The sequence below is a fragment of the Suncus etruscus genome, chromosome 12 (assembly GCF_024139225.1).
Source record: "Suncus etruscus isolate mSunEtr1 chromosome 12, mSunEtr1.pri.cur, whole genome shotgun sequence".
NCBI classification, from domain to species: domain Eukaryota; kingdom Metazoa; phylum Chordata; class Mammalia; order Eulipotyphla; family Soricidae; genus Suncus; species Suncus etruscus.
In genome coordinates, this window is record NC_064859.1 from 79619463 (window position 1) to 79641260 (window position 21798).

The following is a 21798-nucleotide window of genomic DNA, read 5'->3' on the forward strand; positions in this document are numbered from 1 at the left end:
GAGCAAGCCTCGCCCTTGTGCAGCTAGCCCTGTGGGTTCGTTCGGTGGAAGAGAAGGCTTAAGAAGTGAGGGGCAGGTGGACAGGTGTGCGCCGGGGGTTCGGGGAGACGTGCGCCGGCGAGTGTGCACGCGTGGGGGGTTGGAACCTTGCGCGACGTGGGTCTCAGCTGAGGGTATCTGTCATTGTGGGGTCTGGGACATTTTTCCCCACCGGTTTTTGCAGCCTGCTGGAGCCTACGCTTCCCTTGTCTAAGGTTTTTTTATTTGTTTATTTGTTTGTTTCTTTTCTTTTGCGGGTGTCCAGCGAGTGGCTGCGAATGTCACATTGTCATTGTGCGAGATGGTGTTGGGAGAGGAGTGAGAATGGGTACAAAAAAGAGGGGTGTGCGGGAAAGAGCAGGGTAGAAATATAAGTGTCCTTTGCAAAGAAAGAGGTTGAGGGCTTGTCCCCCTACCAACCCTCCCATCTGTCTGTCTTTTCTCGAATGTCCCATCTTCACATCTTCTGCGCTGTCACCATCCTCTCTTGTTCACTCTTCTCTGGGACCCCCGCACACCCCAACGCTCCAACGCGGGGCCTTCTTTTTTATTTCCCTCTGTGGGAGAGAGCTGGGTAAAATGGGGGTTCCCAACTGGGGTGGAGGCTGTGCTGTCTGCCACCGGACTGGTTGGTTGGTTGGTTGGTTTCTCAACCACCCCTCATCCTTCCCCTGGGAAAGCAATAAGACTGAGTCCAGAGCTGGCTTGCCTTGCGGGGTCCCGGCTCTGGAGATTGGGGGGACCCAACCTTAATCTCACTGTCTGTTTCTACCACTCCTCTCTGCTCCCCACGCAGACCCCCCCGGCTCCTAAAGCTGGCCCCGGCCTCGCCGCATCATTGATGGGCAACCAACTGGACCGCATCACGCACCTTAACTACAGTGAGCTGCCCACTGGGGACCCGTCGGGGATCGAGAAAGACGAGTTGCGGGTCGGGGTCGCCTATTTCTTCTCGGATGAGGAGGAGGACCTGGACGAACGCGGCCCAGCGGACAAGTTTGGTGTCAAGGGTCCCCCGGGTTGCTCCCCTTGTCCTGAAAGCCCGGGCCGACGCCACCACCATCACCACCACCACCATCACCATCACCACCTGCTGCACCAGCTGGTCCTCAACGAACCCCAGTTTTCCGCTTTCCGGGGCCAGGAATGCATCTTCTCCAAAGTGAGCGGAGGCCCCCTGGGTGCCGACCTGAGCGTCTACGCGGTCACCGCGCTGCCGGCGCTCTGCGAGCCCGGGGATCTGCTGGAGCTGCTGTGGCTGCAACCCGCTACCTCGGAGCCCCCCGCACCTGCCCCCCATTGGGCCGTCTATGTGGGCGGGGGGCAGATCATCCACCTGCACCAAGGCGAGATCCGCCAGGACAGCCTGTACGAGGCGGGCGCGGCCAACGTGGGCCGGGTGGTGAATAGCTGGTACCGTTATCGCCCGCTGGTGGCCGAGTTGGTGGTACAGAACGCCTGCGGCCACCTGGGCCTCAAGAGCGAGGAGATCTGCTGGACGAACTCGGAAAGCTTCGCCGCCTGGTGCCGCTTTGGCAAGCGGGAGTTCAAGGCCGGTGGGGAGGTGCCGGCTGGCACGCAGCCCCCCCAGCAGCAGTACTATCTCAAGGTGCACCTGGGCGAGAACAAGGTGCATACGGCCCGCTTCCATAGCCTGGAAGATCTCATCCGCGAGAAGCGCCGCATCGACGCCAGTGGCCGGCTGCGAGTGCTCCAGGAGCTCACAGAGCTGGACCTCGTGGACGACAAGGAATAGCTAGCTGGCAAGGCAGGGCTGGGGGTCCAGGGAGGCCCCTCCGGGTCTCTCCTAGAGGCTCACCCCTCTGTTTGCTCTCCATTCCCAAGACCCCGGGCTCCCCAGATTGGCCAGAGATTCATGACCCCTAGATACCCTACCACCTACTTCCCGGCTCCCTTGAGTGGGGTTCAGTTCTGCTGAGATCGGTGGCTGGTTGCACAGATTGCACCCCCTCTTTCCCATTCTGGCAGCCCCATGGCCAAGTCGCAGGAAATCTCAGGAACTGGTCCCAGAGCAGGGAAAAGCCCTCTGCTTTGCACCCCGTCAAGGTGATGTTGGGAGTACCACCCCATGTGCTTTCTCTCTCCCCGGAGTTGCTAAGGGGCAGAGAGGGAAAGAGACAAGAAGACACTGCACCCCGGTGGAGGGAGCAGGGACTTGGCTTGGCTCTAGAGTCCCTGTTAGGGATTGATCCTTGGTTAAGGAAATCTCTCTTGCCACTTAGAATGAGCATTCACAGAGGTGGACCTGGATCTGGTCGTGGCAACACTCAGCACCTGTATGGCTGCGTCCCCAGATCAAAGGATTTCCAAGAAATGGAGCGTGTCCCCGCTACACTTGTGAAATAAATTCCCCTAGCCAGCGCAAGAGGGGACTCCCAGTCCCCCAGAGGCTGCCTTGGACACTTGTAGCCTCAAAGCCCCAGGGCTCCTGGCAATGAATCTCAGCTCTTCTCTTGGCTCTGCTGGAGAGAGAGCTTTTGCTTCCAGTTCTTCCTTTCCACGGAAAGAAAGAACGCTGGCCCCGCACCCACCCTCACCCCCATTCGCCTGGGAGCCTCCCACGCTGGCAGAAGGGAAGCCTTTAGTCCCTGGGAGGAAAATGACGCAGCTAATTTGGTGAGGGAAAACCTCCCCGCTTCCCACTTCACCCCAAAGGAGAAAGTTCAGCCCTTTGGGTATTTAAATGAGGGGAGAAGGGGGCATATTCATATCCCTTGAAAATTCCCACCTTGGGCTGCATTCCCTAAAGTCATCGGGTTAGAGGTTCATGGAGAAGGAAAGGGAAGACATGGCAACATTTCAGAAACCAGCATTATTATTACACCATAGCCAGTATATTTAGTTTGGCTTTTTCCTAACATAGTAAAACCATAGCAGGCGGGGAAGTGGAAAGAAAAGTTTTGAACGTAAGAGAGCCCTTTTCCAACTATGTCAACAAAGCCTATGTGTTGATGTTTTTAATGACCATTTTGGCAACATGCTAATAAAATTTCAAATTGAAATTTTTTATTTTCATGGCTTTACTCCATGATAGTTTAAATACTGGGGGTCATGAAGAGTGGATTTAGCTAAGAGCTTAGCTAACAATGCCTTTTCACTCTATTTTTTTTCTCAAGTCTTAGGAGAATTCTGTTTTTGTATGTGTAGTTTCTGTTCTTTTCTTTCTTCCCGTTTTCTTTTCTTTTATGCTTTACACAGCAGCCCTAGTTATAGTGGAATTGTTAATCACTGTGTGTATTGTACTGAATTTCTGTCAGGTAAGGGGTTTAATGTTTTGTGGGAATTGCAAGGAGGTTTCATGATGTTTCTTTTTTCCTATGTTGTATGCAATTACCATTGGGCCATTGCATTTCCATTTTTTATTTTCAGTCCCCCTGATCTCCTTACGGAATGAGTCTCGAGTTAGTGGCTTTTTTTCTTCTCTTTGTCTTGCCACAGTACATTCCTGAAAACTGAAAAGGACATGTGCAATCAGGATAAATGCGATTTTCAAACATGTAAGGCTGTTTGAAACTCCATTCTCTGGTAAGGATTGACAAACTTCCCTCTTGCTGCTGCAACCCCAGCCTGATTGTTTCCTGATTCCTCAGTTAGATCATTTCCCTCTGAAGGGAATTTGTCCACTAATGGTGTTTACTAATTGTTATAAACAATTGCGTATTGACCATTGTGATTTAGCTGGACAGCAGATATTATGGCCAAAGTCAATTTCTTGGCATTTCAAAAAATAATGCAATAAACACTAGTCGAGGTTAGCTGAGACTGGAAATGCCTTTTCCATGGTAAATGATTCATTTCTGTTTTTCAGTTTTCATCCTGGATTCACTCCCTAATCTTGAATCAAAAGGTCAGATCAATGAAATATAAACTACTAGAGTATTTTTCTTAAGCCTATCGAGTGATTTATTTTTAAAAAAATGTTTAAATGCATATGCGTTTCTTTAAGCACATAACAGAACTTTTGTAATAACTAACTTAACCTTTGCATGCGTGGAAACTAAAAGTCATTTGTTTCCCTAACTTATTCCTCTTTCAAATAACAGATGTCAGTTCATATGCCAAAATCCTTTATTGTATCTCCACACTCCACATTCTCTACTGTGTCTACTACTGTATCTTGACTCTGCTGTATTAAACACCATCCTAAGCACTTGTTCCAGTACGACTCCTTGCCATTTTGTGTCCACCTGTCTCTCAGAGGGTGGGATTTCAGCCACAGAAATGAAGTCTTCCCTACAGCATTTATATTAAACTTGTTCCTCTTATGACACATAATATGATTTTCTCTCACTAAAAGGGTTGCTACAATAGAGGAATGACTTAGCCTTATGATTGCTAAAATTAGACTACAAAGATCAGAGTTTGAAAAGTTTGGAGGATAACGTAGCACTCATGGTAATATTAGTCTATTATGAATTAGATTGATGACATTACTTGTATCAAGTTTCAGTAAAACACTGGTTAAAATAGTGCATTGAAAATATTTCTAAGATTTTTCATTCTTATCAAGTAATGATGTGTTTTAGAATTGTTGATGGTGATCAGAGCAAATGGCAGAGCAATTCTAATTGGAGTGTTATAGAGTGATTATTATCAAAATATTAACTGGTAGCTTTATCCCCCAAGCCAGAAGTTTTGTGTGGCATTATTAATGAGGTAAGAAATCAAAAAGGTGAAAATTCACTTTGAGAACTGCATGGGTACACTTGAGTTTTACATTAATGATTATAATATCCCTGGAACATATTAGAGTTCTAGAAATTAAGCTATAAACTTCTTGACATTTTTTAAGAGATCAAGTACTTGGTTGTGAGATAAGTTTATTTTAATTTTTATGGTGTGAAGTGTGGCTAAGCTGGAGGTTTGTTTTGTCACTATTACAGCAAAGAGAAAAATTTGGTTCTTCTGACTCCATTCTGGGTTCCTTTGAAGAATTGGTGCTGAAAATTTAGCTATTAAGAAAAGAATTTAGGGGCTGGAGAGATAGCATGGAGGTAAGGCGTTTGCCTTTCATGCAGAAGGTCATCAGTTCGAATCCCAGCGTCCCATATGGTCCCCTGTGCCTGCCAGGAGCAATTTCTGAGCATGGAGCCAGGAGTAACCCCTGAGCACTGCCGGGTGTGACCCAAAAACCACAAAAAAAATTTAATAGATGAATCTTTGTACTAAATTGTTGCTTTGCTACACCCTTGTTATATAAATAGTGTGGAAGGGGTGGTGAGTAGTTGAGGATAGTTTTAAAAAATTCAGTCAGAAATCCCATTATTTCCCAAATATAGTTCTTTATTTTAAAACATCCTGCTTTTATTAAATGATATAACAAAATTTTTAAGTAAGTGGATACAAAATTGTAAAATTTGGGGTTGAAGCAAAAGTACAGGTAAGTGTTTGCCTTACTGGGTTTGACCCCTGGCACCCTGAGACTACCAGAAATGATCCTTGAGCTCAGAGCCAGGAAAGGGTAAGCTTTGACACAGTTGAGTGTGAACCAAAAAAGCACAATTTTTATGTTATCATTTTGTCATGTTTCTATGATGAATATGTTTGTTTGAATAATGGTTTTATTTTTGAAAAGCATGGTATTGATATTTAAAAAGTAATGACTTCCCTGATAATTAGTATTACCTAATTGATTTTTTATGCCTGCTTTTAACATCCCAAGATTTCACTGTCTTGGTCATCTAAACTGGATGAAGTAGGATCAAACTTCAATGAAATGACTACTAGTCATATAAAAACTATAAAACAATCAAATTTCCTTTTATCCAATACAAATCTTCAAAGATTTCTGTTTCCCCCCTTTTAAGCAAACGGAAAGAACTTTTGTTTGTTTTTCAGAGATGGTTTGCCATATCAAAGAATTGCAATGAAAAGTAAGTACAGATTTTTGAAACAAAGAACTATATTTAGAAAATAGCTAAACTCAACATATTTTGTGTGCTAATTACCAGCTATTAAAAAAACATGTTATATATGTACAGATTACATATGTAAACTTATGTACACATTACATGTCATATATGTACACAATAATATGCCTATACATTTCTTCTTGTAACTAGTAATTGTGATTTCACTCTGCATATATATGTGTATATATATGTATATGTGTATATATGTATATATGCATATATTAGTATACATACAAACTAGTAACAAAATGGAGAGCCACAAAAACAGAACAAAAAGATCTATGATTATAATGGCCAATGAGTAACTAGAATAGCCAGCCAGCAATGCCTAAAACCAAGCATAAACAAAAAGAAAATTTGGAAGCCGAAGTTAGTTTTAGTCTCAATTTTAGACAAAACTGTTCTCTTCTTTTGCTACAAAGAAAATTAAAACAAAGCTGTATAAATTAGGATTTAAATGAAAAATAAGATGCTAGATGAAATGGGAAGTTTGGGGGATGACAGAATGAATTAATAAGATTTTCAACAGAGCATACCTGTTCTCAATTTAATCTGGAGACTATAAAACAAAGATCACATTTTCAAACACTTAACAATTGATAAGAGCTCTTTACTATCACAACTCTATGTGGTAAGTTTACTTCCTTTGAACTTTCACTGAGTGATTGTTAAATATTTGAATACGTCAAAGAGGGTGAACTGTATTTAACTCTTCTTATCAATGAGGATGAGTTTTTTCAATTATTGTCATTCACTGGCAGAATTCATAATGAGTGTACTGTGAGGTTTCATCAAGCTCTGGTGACTTATATCCCAAGGCACAAAACAGGTAATCTATAGAAGACAATGGTATGCTATCTACTTGTGGTAGTCTGTAATACTTGATCACCAAAAAAAAAGTCTTATCTATAATAGCCACCCAATTTTTTTCTAACTAAAATTAAAAAAAATTTCCTGCCTCAGAAGGCTCCCATAAACATAAATTACAAGGTTTAAAGTTGATTTTAGTTCAGTGATATTCTGAATTAAAGAAAAATCCAAAACACTATCAAAGAATCCAAAGAGAAAATACTGCCTTGTCATTTGGTCAGAAAAATGAATGATTTTGAAACATAACATTTTTTAAATAATTTTTCTTCACCTACCTCAAGAACAAAACTCTTTCATCAAGTAACAACGTTATTTCTATAGGAAGAAATATTTTTGGGGACGTTGGGACCACACATGGCAGCGCTTAGGGGTTACTTCTGGCTCTGTGCATGGAAATTGCTCCTGGCAGGCTCAAGGGACCATATGAGATGCCAGGGATCAAACCCGGGTCCTTCTCAGGTTGTCTCTATGCAAGGCAAATTCCATACTACTGTGCTATTGCTCTGGCCCAGGAGGAAATTTAATCTTGCTAAATAGTAAAGTTGACACTATTTAAGCTCTTGTGAAAATTATATAAGAAAATGAGGACAAAAGTTATTAGAATCTATGCTTAATTCTCTTAAAAAATTATATTTGATGGTGTCCATTTATCCTTCTTTCCTTCCTTTTCTATTTGCACCCAGGTCTTCTGCATGCATGGTATGTACTTTGTTGATAAGTTGCATCCCCAGTTCTCAGAAGTATTTCGTAAATAAACATTATTTATTAATATAATAGCTAAATAATTGTTATGCCCAGTGGTTTTTATAATACAATCATATTAACATGAGTTCAGAATTTAATCTTGCCCAGTCTCAAGGGAAGATACTGCAAAATATTGAGTGTGAATATAAATAGCATATGTCCCAAATTTCAAGCACAAACAAATACTTTATAATTTGATCTGAGATCCAAAATAATTGAAAAAGATCATATAATGTTACTGCTCCTTAGAGAATTCTCTCTATTAGTTTGTATTTTACTCAAGACATAATGGGGAACTTGAGAGTTCCTTTCTTATAAGCATTCTGATATTTGCTTTAAATTCTAAATTCAGTAAATTTTCCTCCAACATTCCTGTAATGTGCCAATTTTTCACTCAGTGCTAAGCTTATTATTTTCAGATCTGAAAATACTATACTGACAATATTTTGTAGCACACTTCTCCTAGTTCTCAGTAATACTTCCTTTATTTCATATTTATTCTTTTCAGTAAAAGTGTGTCTCTAGGATCCAAGCCAGAGGGAGGCAAGGTTCAAAACAAAATTGCCCAATTTACCAAATAGATATACAAATTTTTCAATTATATTTGAACTGATATGAACATCATTTAAGTATAAGTCTACACCACACCATATTTAGTTGGGATAGCTTACTAAAAATAATATTAAACTAAAATTCAAGTATGAACCACAAATTTAATAATACCTGGAAACCCTGCTCACAAACAATATATTAGCTTCATGGAGCTAGAAAAAAATTACCATCTGTAAGAAGTTAGAGATCTCTGTTTTGGGTAGGGAGTGTGAATGAAGGTTTATTTTTTGTTTGTGACATGAACATTTGTTCAGTTTGTTCAACTGTCTAATGAATCCAAATCCAGACCCAGGCCCCAGGATGAAGACAGTCAAAGAGAAATTTCAGTGGGTTTCAGAGGTCCCCTGGTCACTAAGAGAATTGGTGTATAGATGTGTGGATGAAGGATTGTGTATTTTATTTGTTTTTATTCATACAGTTTTATGAACATTTTGTTCTTTAGTATGATATTTTTCCAGATATTATAAGAAATACTCCATGCCACATCTACATATCACAATCTGGACTCTCAATTCACATCTGACTATGCTAGAACTTCTTTACCTTTTGCTATTCCTCTAGCTGCTCTATTCAAATATGCCACAGTGATCTTTCTGAATACAGACATACAGCTCAAAAATAAATTAATAAAAGCCAAATTCCTGATAGGACAGTTAAGTATTGCTGATGATGTGATTCCTTTCTATGCCCCAGTGCATTTCTCTTAGACTTCCAGGTAGTAATCCACTTGAACATTTATTTTTCAGTCATGTTTTCATGATATTCTATTTTGTTCCCATTTTCAGATTGTCATTTTTCATCCCTGTCTTGAAAAATGATTTTTTCTCTTTGTCTTTATGTCCTAGCACTAAGCTACTTGCATAGTTTTTAGTAATTTTCTTCTATGTATTTCCCTTGACTTTGCTTGTACTTTCCCAGACTCTGCTCTCTGCTATAAATATAGATATTCTTTTGTCCCTAGATTGAACTCTGTTAGGGAAGATCCTTTGACTTGCTCATTTTTGCAGCTGCAACAACAAGAACTTGTGATAGTTACTCAATTAGAATCTATTGAATGGATAGAAGAAGTGGGGAAGAGAGAATTGGATTCTCTTTAAAAGGAAGGAAAAATATGTCCTATGATCTCAGTATGAGTCAGACCATGGTAGGAAGAGGCTGAAAGTTGTTTTTATTCAATTTATATGTAATTCTCCCTCAGAAGCAGATAACAAAAATATACATATTTAGAAAATTAGTTGAAATTGTGGTAATATGCATTGCATAGATTTATGCTGCAAATGATGAGAGATTAAACGTGTAGTTTCAAAGGTTTCTCTGCCCTCTTGAAACTGGTACATGTATTTCTTCATAAATGAACTGTAAGAATTTCATTATAATGGCAATATTAGATTTTATTTTCTTTTTGGATATTTAATTTCCACTTGGGTTAGAAAGCTTTGAGAATTACAAATTTAGAACTCAGAGGACCCACTTACATCAACTAAGATTCACTTGTATCAGTAGAGGGTTTATTTATATCAATTAAAGATAAGACATTTTTTATGTGAGCCACTTTATAAATAAACTCAACATGACCAGAAATGTTCAGTTAGAGCATAATTAATCTACTGAAAATCTAAATCAAAATCAATGTCTTGAAAGAAAAAACCTCCCCCAGTCTTACTAAAAAGCAAATAGTCATCTTTCACATAAAGGAAGAAAGAATCACTTCACCTCACCACCCTTGAAAGGGAAGCAGAAGAAATTTACCTCCATTTGGTGAGTGGCATTTAGAGCTTTGGCTGGTTGATGAGCTAGAATAATTTAAATTATTTGAAATGCAATTGAGCGCTAAAAATAGCAACTAGATTAATGTATTATAAAATATATATGTTTTATATTTAATATTTTCCTTGGAACTCTGAGAAGAAATACCAAATGCTTTGCCAGGAAGTTAATATTATTCAGCACCTCTAGACATTTAATATAGTTAATTTAGTTTTGGTCATGGTTATGATTGTCTATATATAGGAAAAGCTATTTTGATTTGGGATTTTTAAACCATAATATCTTGCTGAGGAAATATAATGGAGTACTTTTGAAATAAATATTGTTATTAATTTAGAATCTGAGTTTATAAATAGAGGTTATGGTCAAGGATTACTTCTGCCAATGTCAGGGGGAGATAATAGGTAGAAATTTTGATTATGTGACTTCACCATTTTAATTTTAGAAATTAGTGCCCCCTGTGTGTAATTTTATGAGACAAGATCTACACAATGTAGCATCAGTTATTCTGTTCTCTAAAGAACAGCAAATTGCTTGACAATGTAAATTTTTTTCTGTCCCTGTTATTTCCTTAGCCCTTCAAGGACATTCTATACCTTATAAGATAAAATCTTGGCAATCTGGCTTCATTCAAACTACTCCATTCTGCCTTCTATGCCCCACTGACTGTACATTTATCTGTTTACATATTAAGTATATCTATGAGAAGTCAATTTCCTAAACCATTACTTTTCTCTGTCAAGATCTGTCATTGTATGCCTGTGTTCAAACTGTTTCAAGTGTGAAAAATATCCATTTACTTTCCATGTTCACTGGTCAAAATCCTCTTTATTTTGAAGGCCCCATATTTTAGGGGCCGAATAAATGAGGATTTACTAACTCCTTCCTAATTATCCCCTGTTTTAACTTCATGGCTAAGATCCCATCATTCTTTATCAACCTATAACACTTACTATACACATTTAGTCTTCTAGTTTCAACAACTAAACTAAGAAAAGCACAATTTATTTCTCCTAATAGGAATCAAGTTGCCTTCTAAATATTTTTTCAATCTTGAAACAAGTATCTCAACATTTAATCTTTGACTCCTTGATAACTAGTATCTAGTTAATGTTAGATATTCAACCATACATACATAATTCAGTGAACTTAATTTCAAAGTAGTTCTATATAGATACAATAATCACTATTTTAAATTAATATTTAATGAGAGATAAACTCCTTAAATTTGCTTGGTCAGTCCTTATTAAAAGAAAATTTGTGTTTTAAACTGTTTTTTTGGTAGATAAAAGGCTTGGTCTAAAATTTTAGAACTTATCTGGTAAAGAACAGAGGTACAATTAAAAATATAGATATGTGCAAATATAATATACATGCATACATAATCTCAGGTCATGTTGAATTTGTAGCTAAGAGCCTAAGTTAAAAGAAGTATAAAAGTGACTCACGAATAATATCAAGATGAACAGAACAAACTTCTCCAGCTCCCAAATTATCTGCTCTTCAATCTGAGGTCATGAACAAGTAGAAAGGGGTGCAGGTAACCTCCATAAAGATGCAAGTTGATTGTTCCTTAGAACCTGTTCACTTAGCCCAAATCTGAAGATTGCTCTGTACTGCCCACTGCTTAGGTCTCTAGATATGTATCAGTAACCAGTGAATGGTCTTCAGCTACCCTTGCATTGTTACCTAAAGAGAAAATAAAAATAAGGTTGATAGAAAGTAGAAGTATCTTTTTTTAATATAATTTTTATTTTAATTATAGTGGCTTACATATCGTTCACAGTAATATTCCAGGTACATATTTATATTGAATCAGGTGAATTCCCACCACCGAATTGTCCTCCCACAACCGCTCCCATCCTGCCTCCCATATCCTCCACTCTCCCCTCACAGGGGCTGCTAGAATGCATGGTCCCTTCTGTGTCTAGTTTATTACTTAGTGGTCTTATAACTGTTTGGTCTTGGTGCCTCCGTTACAGCCCCCTCCAATTGAGAGGCGGGACTAGAAAGTTCAAGTTATGTGGTTTTGTTTGAGGAAGAGAAAGGTAATATAATGGGGTAAAAATCGAATATGCCGACTATGAGCAGAGTCATCCAGGGGTCCTCAAACTTTTTAAACAGGGGGCCAGTTCATTGTCCCTCAGACCATTGGAGGGTCTGACTATAGTAAAAACAAAACTTATGAATGAATTCTTATGCACACTGCATATATCTTATTTTGCAATGAAGAAACGAAACAGATACAAATACAATGTGTGGCCGGCGGGCCATAGTTTGAGGACCACTGTAAGAGGCTCTCATCTTTGATTTGAGGGACGATGGGGAAAAGAAGAAAGTGAGACACCACAACAGTTCAAAAAGAGGAATCAAATAAGATATCCAGTGAGCACTGCAGCACTAAAAATATGCACCACATAGTTGCCATGGTCTTGAGATAGGAAATATGACAAGGCGCAAAGAGGAAGAAGAGAAAAGAAGAAAGAAAAAGTAAATATATAATTAAAAAATGGACAGCTACTTCAATATCTACCCCAAAACAAAGAAATCGACAAAAACTATATAAAAATAATTAAAAAATTAAAATTAAAATTAAAAAAAGAAGGATTATTTAGTGTTTTTTGTCTCTTCCCCACCCCACCCCTGCATAGGCACAGTAAATATTGGGGTCATCCGTAATGGGAATCCCCTTGGCCTAAGAGATACAGGGTTTCTCTACCCTTGGAATATATTGTCATGGGATTATCTATAGACTCCTTTCACGTTCATTTACTCTCCCCCTTGGTGTTTTTGTGCCGTATGGAAGACTTCTGCTCCTATCTGGATGATAAAGACAGACCTCTAATCTAGAGGTCTCAGTCTGTGCACAGGTCAAGGAGTGAAACTTATGATAAAGACTTTCTTTGTGATTTTAGAAGTTCTGTTTCCTCGATGTCATTTTACTCTGTCTTCTGTGGTTAGCGGTCTTGGCCCTTGCACTGAAACTCGGATGGAGCCTGGGATATCGTCTTTCGTTATGTTTCCAGAAGACCCGTTCAGTTCCTATTGCCTCCGTCAGGACTCTGGAATTGGAGGTCATGATTGTTGTGCAGGACGTAGAACAAACCCTAGACTAGGGCTTTCTTGTTGGTCCCAGAATACATACTGCCCGGTCAGGGTTCTATCAACCGGTCATCTGTAGATCACGTTCTTGGCTTTTGCACAGCCCATAGTGTGGTAAATCTTCCGATTTTGTTTTATCATTAGTTGGTAAGGTAGGATAACCTGTTCTTATGTCCATTTGTTCCCAATTTCCTCGTTGTCAGGATATCATATTAGAACTGGCACATGTTGGAGATCGAGTAGTATTCAGGATGTCCCAGGTGGGCTTTGGTTCCTGTAGCTGTTGTGAAGAACTGTGTCGATTCTATGTCTGGGGTTCAGGATTCAAGTCTGGACGATCGGTGTATAATCTAATAGAAAATAGAAGTATCTTTAAGAAAAAAATATTATAAATGGTTAAAGGAAGAAATGTTTAGAAGTAGATATCATCTTCAAGAAATGAAAAAGCATTGAATGATATAAAAGATCAAAATTATGTTTCTAAGACAGTTATACCTTTTAGAAGTTTAATAATAGTTGATAAAATATTTTTATTTCTATGAAATATAATAGGCTATCTTGAAATTTTTACATAAAGTATATTTTTAGAGTGAGTTTGGTTCTAAAACTTTGGTAGATGAGAGATTTCAATATATTGAACAAAGCTGTCTGGCTGTGAAACCACTGAGACTAGAAGGTAGTTAGCATTTAATTTACCAATTAATTCACCACCCAGTTTCATTTTTGTGGGAGAGATCTTTGATCAATGGATTGGGTGCTAAGTATGAATTCACAGGACTGGGAAAAATCTTCAAATAGGAAGCTATATACACTTTAAAGTTTGCTTAGAACGACCAAGACCTAAAGCAGTCACAACTAGCCTTTTTAGAGAAGCTACATTCGCTAAAGGAAGGAAGACAAGGGAACAGAAAAAATAGCAGGGCCATAGGATCATTCTAAGGGATAAATGAACTACAGATAGAAAATAATCCAAATTCCAAAAACCTTGAAGACAGCATTCAATTTTCTGTGTGAAGTGTTTCAAGATTAAGACCTTTTGCCAAGACAGAATTATTGTTAAAATGGACAACTCTAAGAAGTGATATTGGCTTGCCATTTATGTAAATGTTTCTATATAAATGTTTTTTAGTATATGTAGTATCTACATACAGCTTAAAGTTGATACACTATAGTAATTAGTCTGTGGTCTATATATAGTTTGTATATAAATGTTTTAATATATATGAATCAAGTATATTCATTTAAAATGGTTTTTGAAGAAAAATACTTTATAAACTTTGGCAATATTCCTTCAATATAAATCACATAATTTCCTTAAAGAAAAAAACAACTAATTTTCTGGTTTATGATAATAAAAACCTAAATTCTGAATTGGCACAGGTATTTCTAATTGTCATGGGCACAGAACATTGGTCTCCTAAATAACTAATAATTTTAGTAAATATATTCATTAACCCTGGTACATATTACAGGCAAAAATTTATCTCTCTGCATGGAACTCTGATTTGCTTTTCAAAAAGAACAAATTCTGATTACATACAAAGGTTAAAAAATAACCAGCATGTCTTGGTCTATGTTTCAGTGACTCGATTATAGTACTTTAAGGGTTGAATCTCATGTTAATGAATTCTAAGGAAAACAGCTGACTTTATGCATTTATTTTAATAAGGCTACACAAACAGTCCATTTACAGTATAGAAATCCCTTGTCTTTTAAAAACTCTAGACAGAATATTTTAATAAATTAAATTTGTCTGCTGTCAAATCTGTCAAATTGACAAGAACCCTCAAGGAGTATTGCTGATGTTGTAGTTCTATTTTTCCAATAGTATTACATTTGGAATTTAATATGGGCTACTTAGAGGAAGAATCCATCCATCAGAGTAATTTTAAGTAATAAATATTAACATCATATTCTAAGTCTCCAATGTTCTATGGGTCAGGGTGATTTCATTTCTTTTGCAAACCCTTTGATTATCTATAATAATGTCCTAAATATTATGGGGCCGGGCGGTGGCGCTGGAGGTAAGGTGCCTGCCTTACCTGCGCTAGCCTAGGAGACGGACCACGGTTCGATCCCCCGGCGTCCCATATGGTCCCCCAAGCCAGGAGCGACTTCTGAGCGCATAGCTAGGAGTAACCCCTGAGCGTCACCGGGTGTGGCCCAAAAACCAAAAAAAAAAAATGTCCTAAATATTAAATTTTCCATTAATTATAATCTTAGAAGGTAAATAATCCCATATAATCTTAGAAGGTAAATAAACCCATATTTTCAGAAGAATAACTGACATTTGCTCAGAGACATACAGCTTACGTAGTCATTAGTCATCCTCACAACTCACTTATGCCAGGTTGCATTCCTTGGTATTCAATAGGGACAATGAGTACAAAGGGGATCTAACTCATGACAGGTTTCACATTTAGCATTTAATTCAGGGGTCATGATTCAATGCCAATATGTATCTCTGTTTCCATAGAGCTATCATGGAATGATCAAATGTCTCATTCTAACTTTTCCTCATAAGAAAACCTACTTTGTTTTCCAAATAATATATTTGAGTATTTATGCCCTAAGTCTCTGATATCAGTTGATGAACAAAAATGAGCTCTTAATTATCAATGATAATGTACCAAAGATAAACAGGTGTTAAGGTATTAAAGGCACACATTTAAACATCTGTATTACCATAAATAAATCTGTGTCTAAAATAAAAATAAAATAAAAAATTCAGATGCATGCTTAAATGGCAAAATAAAACTTTATTTAAAAAAAATTTTATGTTTCCTCCTGAACTTCAAAAACAGAAATGTACTTGGATAATATTGAAGGAGTCAGGGACTGTCTCCAGGGAAGTAAGGCTGTCCTCAATAAATTTTTTTGATCAATAAATATTGTGCTACTTATAGTATAAGGTAAATAATATCTTTCAGAATAAAAAGAACTTGAACATATGCATAGAATGCTTTTAATAAGTCAAATTCTGCATTCGCACCCCTATGTTAATTTCGGCAATATCCACAGAACCAAAATCTAGAAGCAATATAAGTGTCACTAAACAGATAACTAGATAAAGAAAATATAGTACATATATGCAATGGAATATTACTCATCAAAAAATAATATCTTGCACTTTAATACTACTTGGATGAATCTGAGTGAAGTTAGTCAGAGATAGAGAGACTAATACAGAAATAACCTCTCTCATATTAGGATATAAAAAATATAATACAGTGGAAACAATTTCCCAGAGGCAATTAAAACAAAGAACACAAGAAATGCTTATCGGTAGAAAACATACTATTAGGATATGTGTGGCAGGGGTGGAGTGGCAATAGGACAGGGAAGAGGACACTTCAACAATGATGGAAGGAAGTGGTCAAATAGTGGTACTAAAAGGTAGTAAGGTATTATACATGAAACCCTGTCAATAACAGTTTTGTAAAACACAATGCCAAAATTTATAATAACCAATTTAAACACTCTGTCATATAGGCAGACTGGTTGCTAGAATGGAAACAGAGGGCACTGGTACAGTGAAGTTGACATGGTGAAATGGACATCAGTGTTGGAACATTGCATGCTCCAAACTCAATCGTGAATAACTTTGTAATACACTAAATAATTTTTTTAAAAAAACAAATTTTTGCGTTTGTCTTGCATGCGACTGACCTAGGATGGACCGCGGTTTGATCCCCAAACATCCCATATGGTCCCCCAAGACAGGAATGATTTCTGAGCGCTAAGGCAGGAGTAACACCTGAGTGTCACTGGGTGTGGCCCTGCCAAACAAAACAAACAAAAAAATAATTAAATTTTAGATGATAAAATGTGTACAAGATTTTATTTCAGTGTCCTTTGTTTTTATTTTTTTATTTTTTTTTTTTTTTTAGCAACAACCTATTGCTGTGTATTTATCTATTAGTAGCTGACCAACTCTAACAGCTGGGTAATTGATGAGTCAGAACCTGCACAGTTCTAACTAAAGAACATATTTATACATTGAAGAGACCTGTTTGACTTAACTGAAAGAGCATTACCTTGAGACACTGCAGTGAGTCAATGTTTAACCATGGTGAGTCTCATGAAGAATACCTGATGATTCAAATCATGGCAGTCTCATTTCTGAATGAGACTAGTTAGTCCTCCAGAGATCAAAAAAGACACGAAGAAATACAAGTCAGTAGTAACTAAATCATCTAACAGAGAGTACACATTGGAGAAAGGGCTTTGGAACCCACGTGACCACTGGTCTGACATCCTAACTTTCTGATTACAGCTTCTTGAACAAATCACTGTCCTGCACTCAAGTTCCTATACCATGAAAAGGAGTTTATAAACTAATTTACAGGGTTAGGATGAAGTTAAATTCTAAAGGGTGTAAAATTCCCTATCCATGGTGCTTTGAGCATAAAAGGCAATCAATTGAATCTAATGAATATTAAATGAATTTTATTTTATCGTTGAGATAAGTTTTCCTAACTCTTAAGACTCCACTTAGATGGCAAGTATTTGGAGAGAATAGATTTTAGTCTTAATTTTTTTAGACAGCTTTGATAGAATTTTAAGTACTTATTCTTTTGGGGAAAATCACAGAAATACTAAAATTTCATGCAAATAATAGTACTCTGGGAAAGATAATAGCCAGTGATTTGAGGGGCTGGAGACATAGTTCAAGGAATATGATAAGGCCCTTGTTTGCAGCATATGGTCCTCTGAGCACAGTTAGGAAAAATACTGACCATACCCTTCCCCATCTCCAAATCTGTGGCTTTTTAAAAATATGTTAGTAAGATCTAATCTACTAAAGGGAAGACAGAAGTTTTTCTGAAACTTTTATTCAGTGAGAGTATCTAAGCTACTGAAGTGTTTACTTATGGTCAGAGAATTTGCTAAAACATTTTCTCCTACAGTAAAGAGAAAAACATTTTTACTTTTAGCTGTATTCCCTCCATCAAAGGGCTTGTATGAGATTGCAGTTAACTTTTTATTCCCCTTTAACTGACAACTCTGTGGCATATTTTGCCTCTGGTGCATAGTACAGGGAGATCAGAAACACATAATTTTTATATAAAGTATTTTCCATTTGTATATTGACTCATACTTTTAAAAGTGAAAACATGCATGGCTCTTGCATTCCTCCATAGACATCTTTTACTTTGGAGTTGGCTATATCATTAATATAGCAGATCTCCAGCTCTGTGACTATTCGGGAATCCAAAAAGCTTTTGTTTATGCAAGTCAATATCTATCAATAGCAACACAGATACTGTTTATGCCATCACTAGTTCTCAGTACATAGTAATACTTATTTTAAAATGTTTATTTACTAAAACTAGACAGGGATGTAGTTCAACAGTAGAACACTTGTCTTGAACATGTTATAGCCAGGGTTTAATCCCCTGCACCAAACACACACACACACACACACACACACACACACAAAACATGCAAAAATAACTTTTACAGGTAGAATAAGTAGCACAATTATTAAGGTTTTTGCTTGCATGCAGACAGCCCCACTTGCTCTCCAGCACCACATTTAATCACACGAGAAACACCGGAGTTGGTTAGTGTTACCACTGAGTTAAGAGTAGGCTGTGAGGGGCTGGAGCAGTCGCACAGTGGTAGGGCATTTGCCTTGCAAGCGTCTGACCTGGGACGGACCATGGTTTGATACCCTGGCATCCCATATGTTCCCCTGAGCCAGGAGCAATTTCTGAGTGCAGAGCCAAGAGTAAATCCTGCACATCACTGGGTGTGGTCCAAACCCCAAATAAATAAATAAATAAATAAATAAATAAATAAATAAATAAATAAATAAATAAATAAAATAAAAGGGTAAGCCTTGAGCTCCACTGGATATGGCCTCCAAATATATATTATATATATTGAATAAAAATTTATTTTAGTAAAATTCAGCTTACTGAAAAAGATATAGGAGAAGTGTGATATTGTGTTTTGTTTTTGCATATATTTATGTCTGGCTTAATTTGGTAATACAGAGACATATTCATATTATAAACACACAACAGTAAACAGTCTTAATTTTGTATTTAATATGATATGAAATTATATATAATGTAGCTTTATGTATATAAAATTAAACTTTTATACAATATTTTAAAAGAATTAGAGAAAAAGTACCAGATGATAACACAGGAGTTATGGCACTCCTTGCATGGGGCTGACTCAAGTTGGATACCAGGCATCCAATATGGTCCCCTGAACCTGCCAAGATTAATTTCTGTGCAAAGAGCCAGGAGTAATCCCAGAGTGCCAGAGTATACTAGATTTGGCCCAAAACACACATATACACACACACTAGTGAAAAAAACCTTATCTTAGAATTATAAAATGGTCAGGCTGAAATATACTACAAGTACAGAAATTAATTACCTTTCACAGGGCCCCAAACTTCATTTCAATCTGCAGTGACTGAATACAGTCCTCTCAAACACCACCAGGATTGATCCCTGAGCACAGGTGTGACCTTAAAACAAAATGAAACAAATGATTTGGTTTGTGTATCCCCTACAATGAACCCATCGCTTGAAAGGCACCCTACAATTTCCAGAACCTCACTTTGAGATATAAATCGCAACTGGATCTTAGCTAGTCTTCTAACTAGCTGCTTCTCTTAGTCAGGAAAGCCATCTGCCCAGTTACCAAATAATCTTTCACACACACAAACACACACAATTAGAATCAAGTAATATAATTAAATGATGCTTTAAGTTCTGTATGTCTTCATAAAAATAATTTCAATACTGGATAATGTTAGTCAGGCCCCCAAATGTCTTTTCTCTTAGGTAGCAGAAATCTTACTGTCCCTCCAGTCTAATCTGTAAAACAAAGTGTCAGTAGATACTTGGAAAACCCAGACATCGAAAGAGTTCATCTTCAATTCTGATAGCCTCAGCTATCAAACAGACCTCATCTCTCTTCCAAAGGGGAGCAATTCTAGGCAATTTTCACTATCACGTTTTTCTCCCTTGAAAACGATAGATCTCGGGGCCGGGCGGTGGCGCTGGAGGTAAGGTGCCTGCCTTGCCTGCGCTAGCCTAGGACGGACCGCGGTTCGATCCCCCGGCGTCCCATATGGTCCCCCAAGAAGCCAGGAGCAACTTCTGAGCGCATAGCCAGGAGTAACCCCTGAGCCTCACAGGGTGTGGCCCAAAAACCAAAAAAAAAAGAAAAAAAAGAAAGAAAACGATAGATCTCAACTCCTTTGGAATGACTGCATGTGTGGAAGGGTGTATGTGTTTGGGATTGGAGAGAAGGGTAAGAAAAAAAAGCATGTATGCAAAGAGAGGATTGATTAGTATAAGGAGACAGGTAAACTGATGAGGGAAAAGCTAGTATCTGCTCCATGCTTCTTGTTCCCTGAAAAATTTTAAAGCTGATTCTCCTAGTGTTCTTTAGAGACCCATCTATCACCAACTCATGGTGCATGGTGGTATAACTGAACCTTTGCTAGGTAAATTTATTCTATCACAGCAATTATATTTTCTATTTATTACTAGAGAAAGCAGTCTCTTGACTAGAGAATTAATTTTTTTGGTTTTGGGGTCACTCCTGGCAGCATTCCGGGGTTACTCCGGGCTCTATGCTCAGAAATCACTCCCGGCAGGATCAGGGGACTATATGGAATGCTGGGATTTGAACCATCATCCTTCTGTATGCAAGGCAATGCCCTATCTCCATGCTATCTCTTCGGCCCCTTGGCTAGAGAATTCTTAATGGAATCTGAGATGTTTTCCCAGTCCAATTTTTTCCTGAATGCAATTCACTGTGGGCTCAAGGAAGACATTCAAATATTTTTTGTCTAGATGTAGTGTAGCCTGAAGTTGACTGATCTCTAGTGTCCTAGATTGCCATCCTATTGCAAGATTCATGGAATTCTCCAATGTTTTTCTGAAGCCCTCCAGTAAAATGGGATTATTGCATCCACCTTTGGGTTGTTCTTGGGGTAGGATTGTGGGACAAAGAGTGTAAAGAAATTTACAAAAGAATTTATTTAAAAAAAAAGAATTTATTACCATGAAGATGTGTATTTGTATTCTCTTTGTGTGGCTTTTAGAATTGTGTCAGTAATTTTTTTGCCTTGTACAGTGGCTTTTTTTCCCCGTAGTTATCACTATAGGATCTCATCTCTTTTCTATTTCATGACTTAGCCAAGGCATCCAGTTTAATATCCTGTTATTCGCTTTAAAGAAACTAACACCCACTGTCTGTTTCCTAGGTTTAGGAGCTTGGGTGGCTTCATCATTTTCTCTGTCTCTATGCACTCAGAAAAATGTACAGACAGTTCATATTTGATCATATTTCTTAGGAAATTTGCATTTAAACTAAAATAATGCTTTCTTAGTACAATTTTTCTTACATTTTCTAAAATAATAATTATTCATTAAATTGCATTTGAAAAAACCAGGAAGAAAATGATTGTCTATAGTGTTACCAGCCAAATACAACTACTCACTTATGTTTTTTCTTTAATAATACTTGAATGCTTATTTAAATTTTACTGTATTCATATAAATAAAACATAATATCATACATTTTATTTATTAAGCAATACCAGTGTCAATATGAGCTCCATTTAAATGTCAATTTAACGATTGTAAAGTACTATACTAAATGACTTCACAATGTTTTATTTAACCATTATCCTTATAAGATTAAGCATTTGCATTGTTTACATGGTTTATAATGAAAACTACACTGCAATTTC

At 37.7% G+C, this 21798-nt stretch overlaps 1 protein-coding gene across 1 annotated transcript in view; it reads left to right on the top strand.

Annotated features, from left to right (window-relative positions):
• Positions 1-844: 844 nt before the first annotated feature.
• Positions 845-21798, top strand: part of LRATD1 (LRAT domain containing 1) — an 836105-nt gene continuing 815151 nt past the window's right edge. Inside the window, exon 1 of the mRNA XM_049784879.1 lies at positions 845-1922. Coding sequence (XP_049640836.1) covers positions 881-1795 — 915 coding nt within the window. The 5' untranslated portion in view covers positions 845-880 and the 3' untranslated portion in view covers positions 1796-1922. The remainder of the gene's footprint in view (positions 1923-21798) is intronic.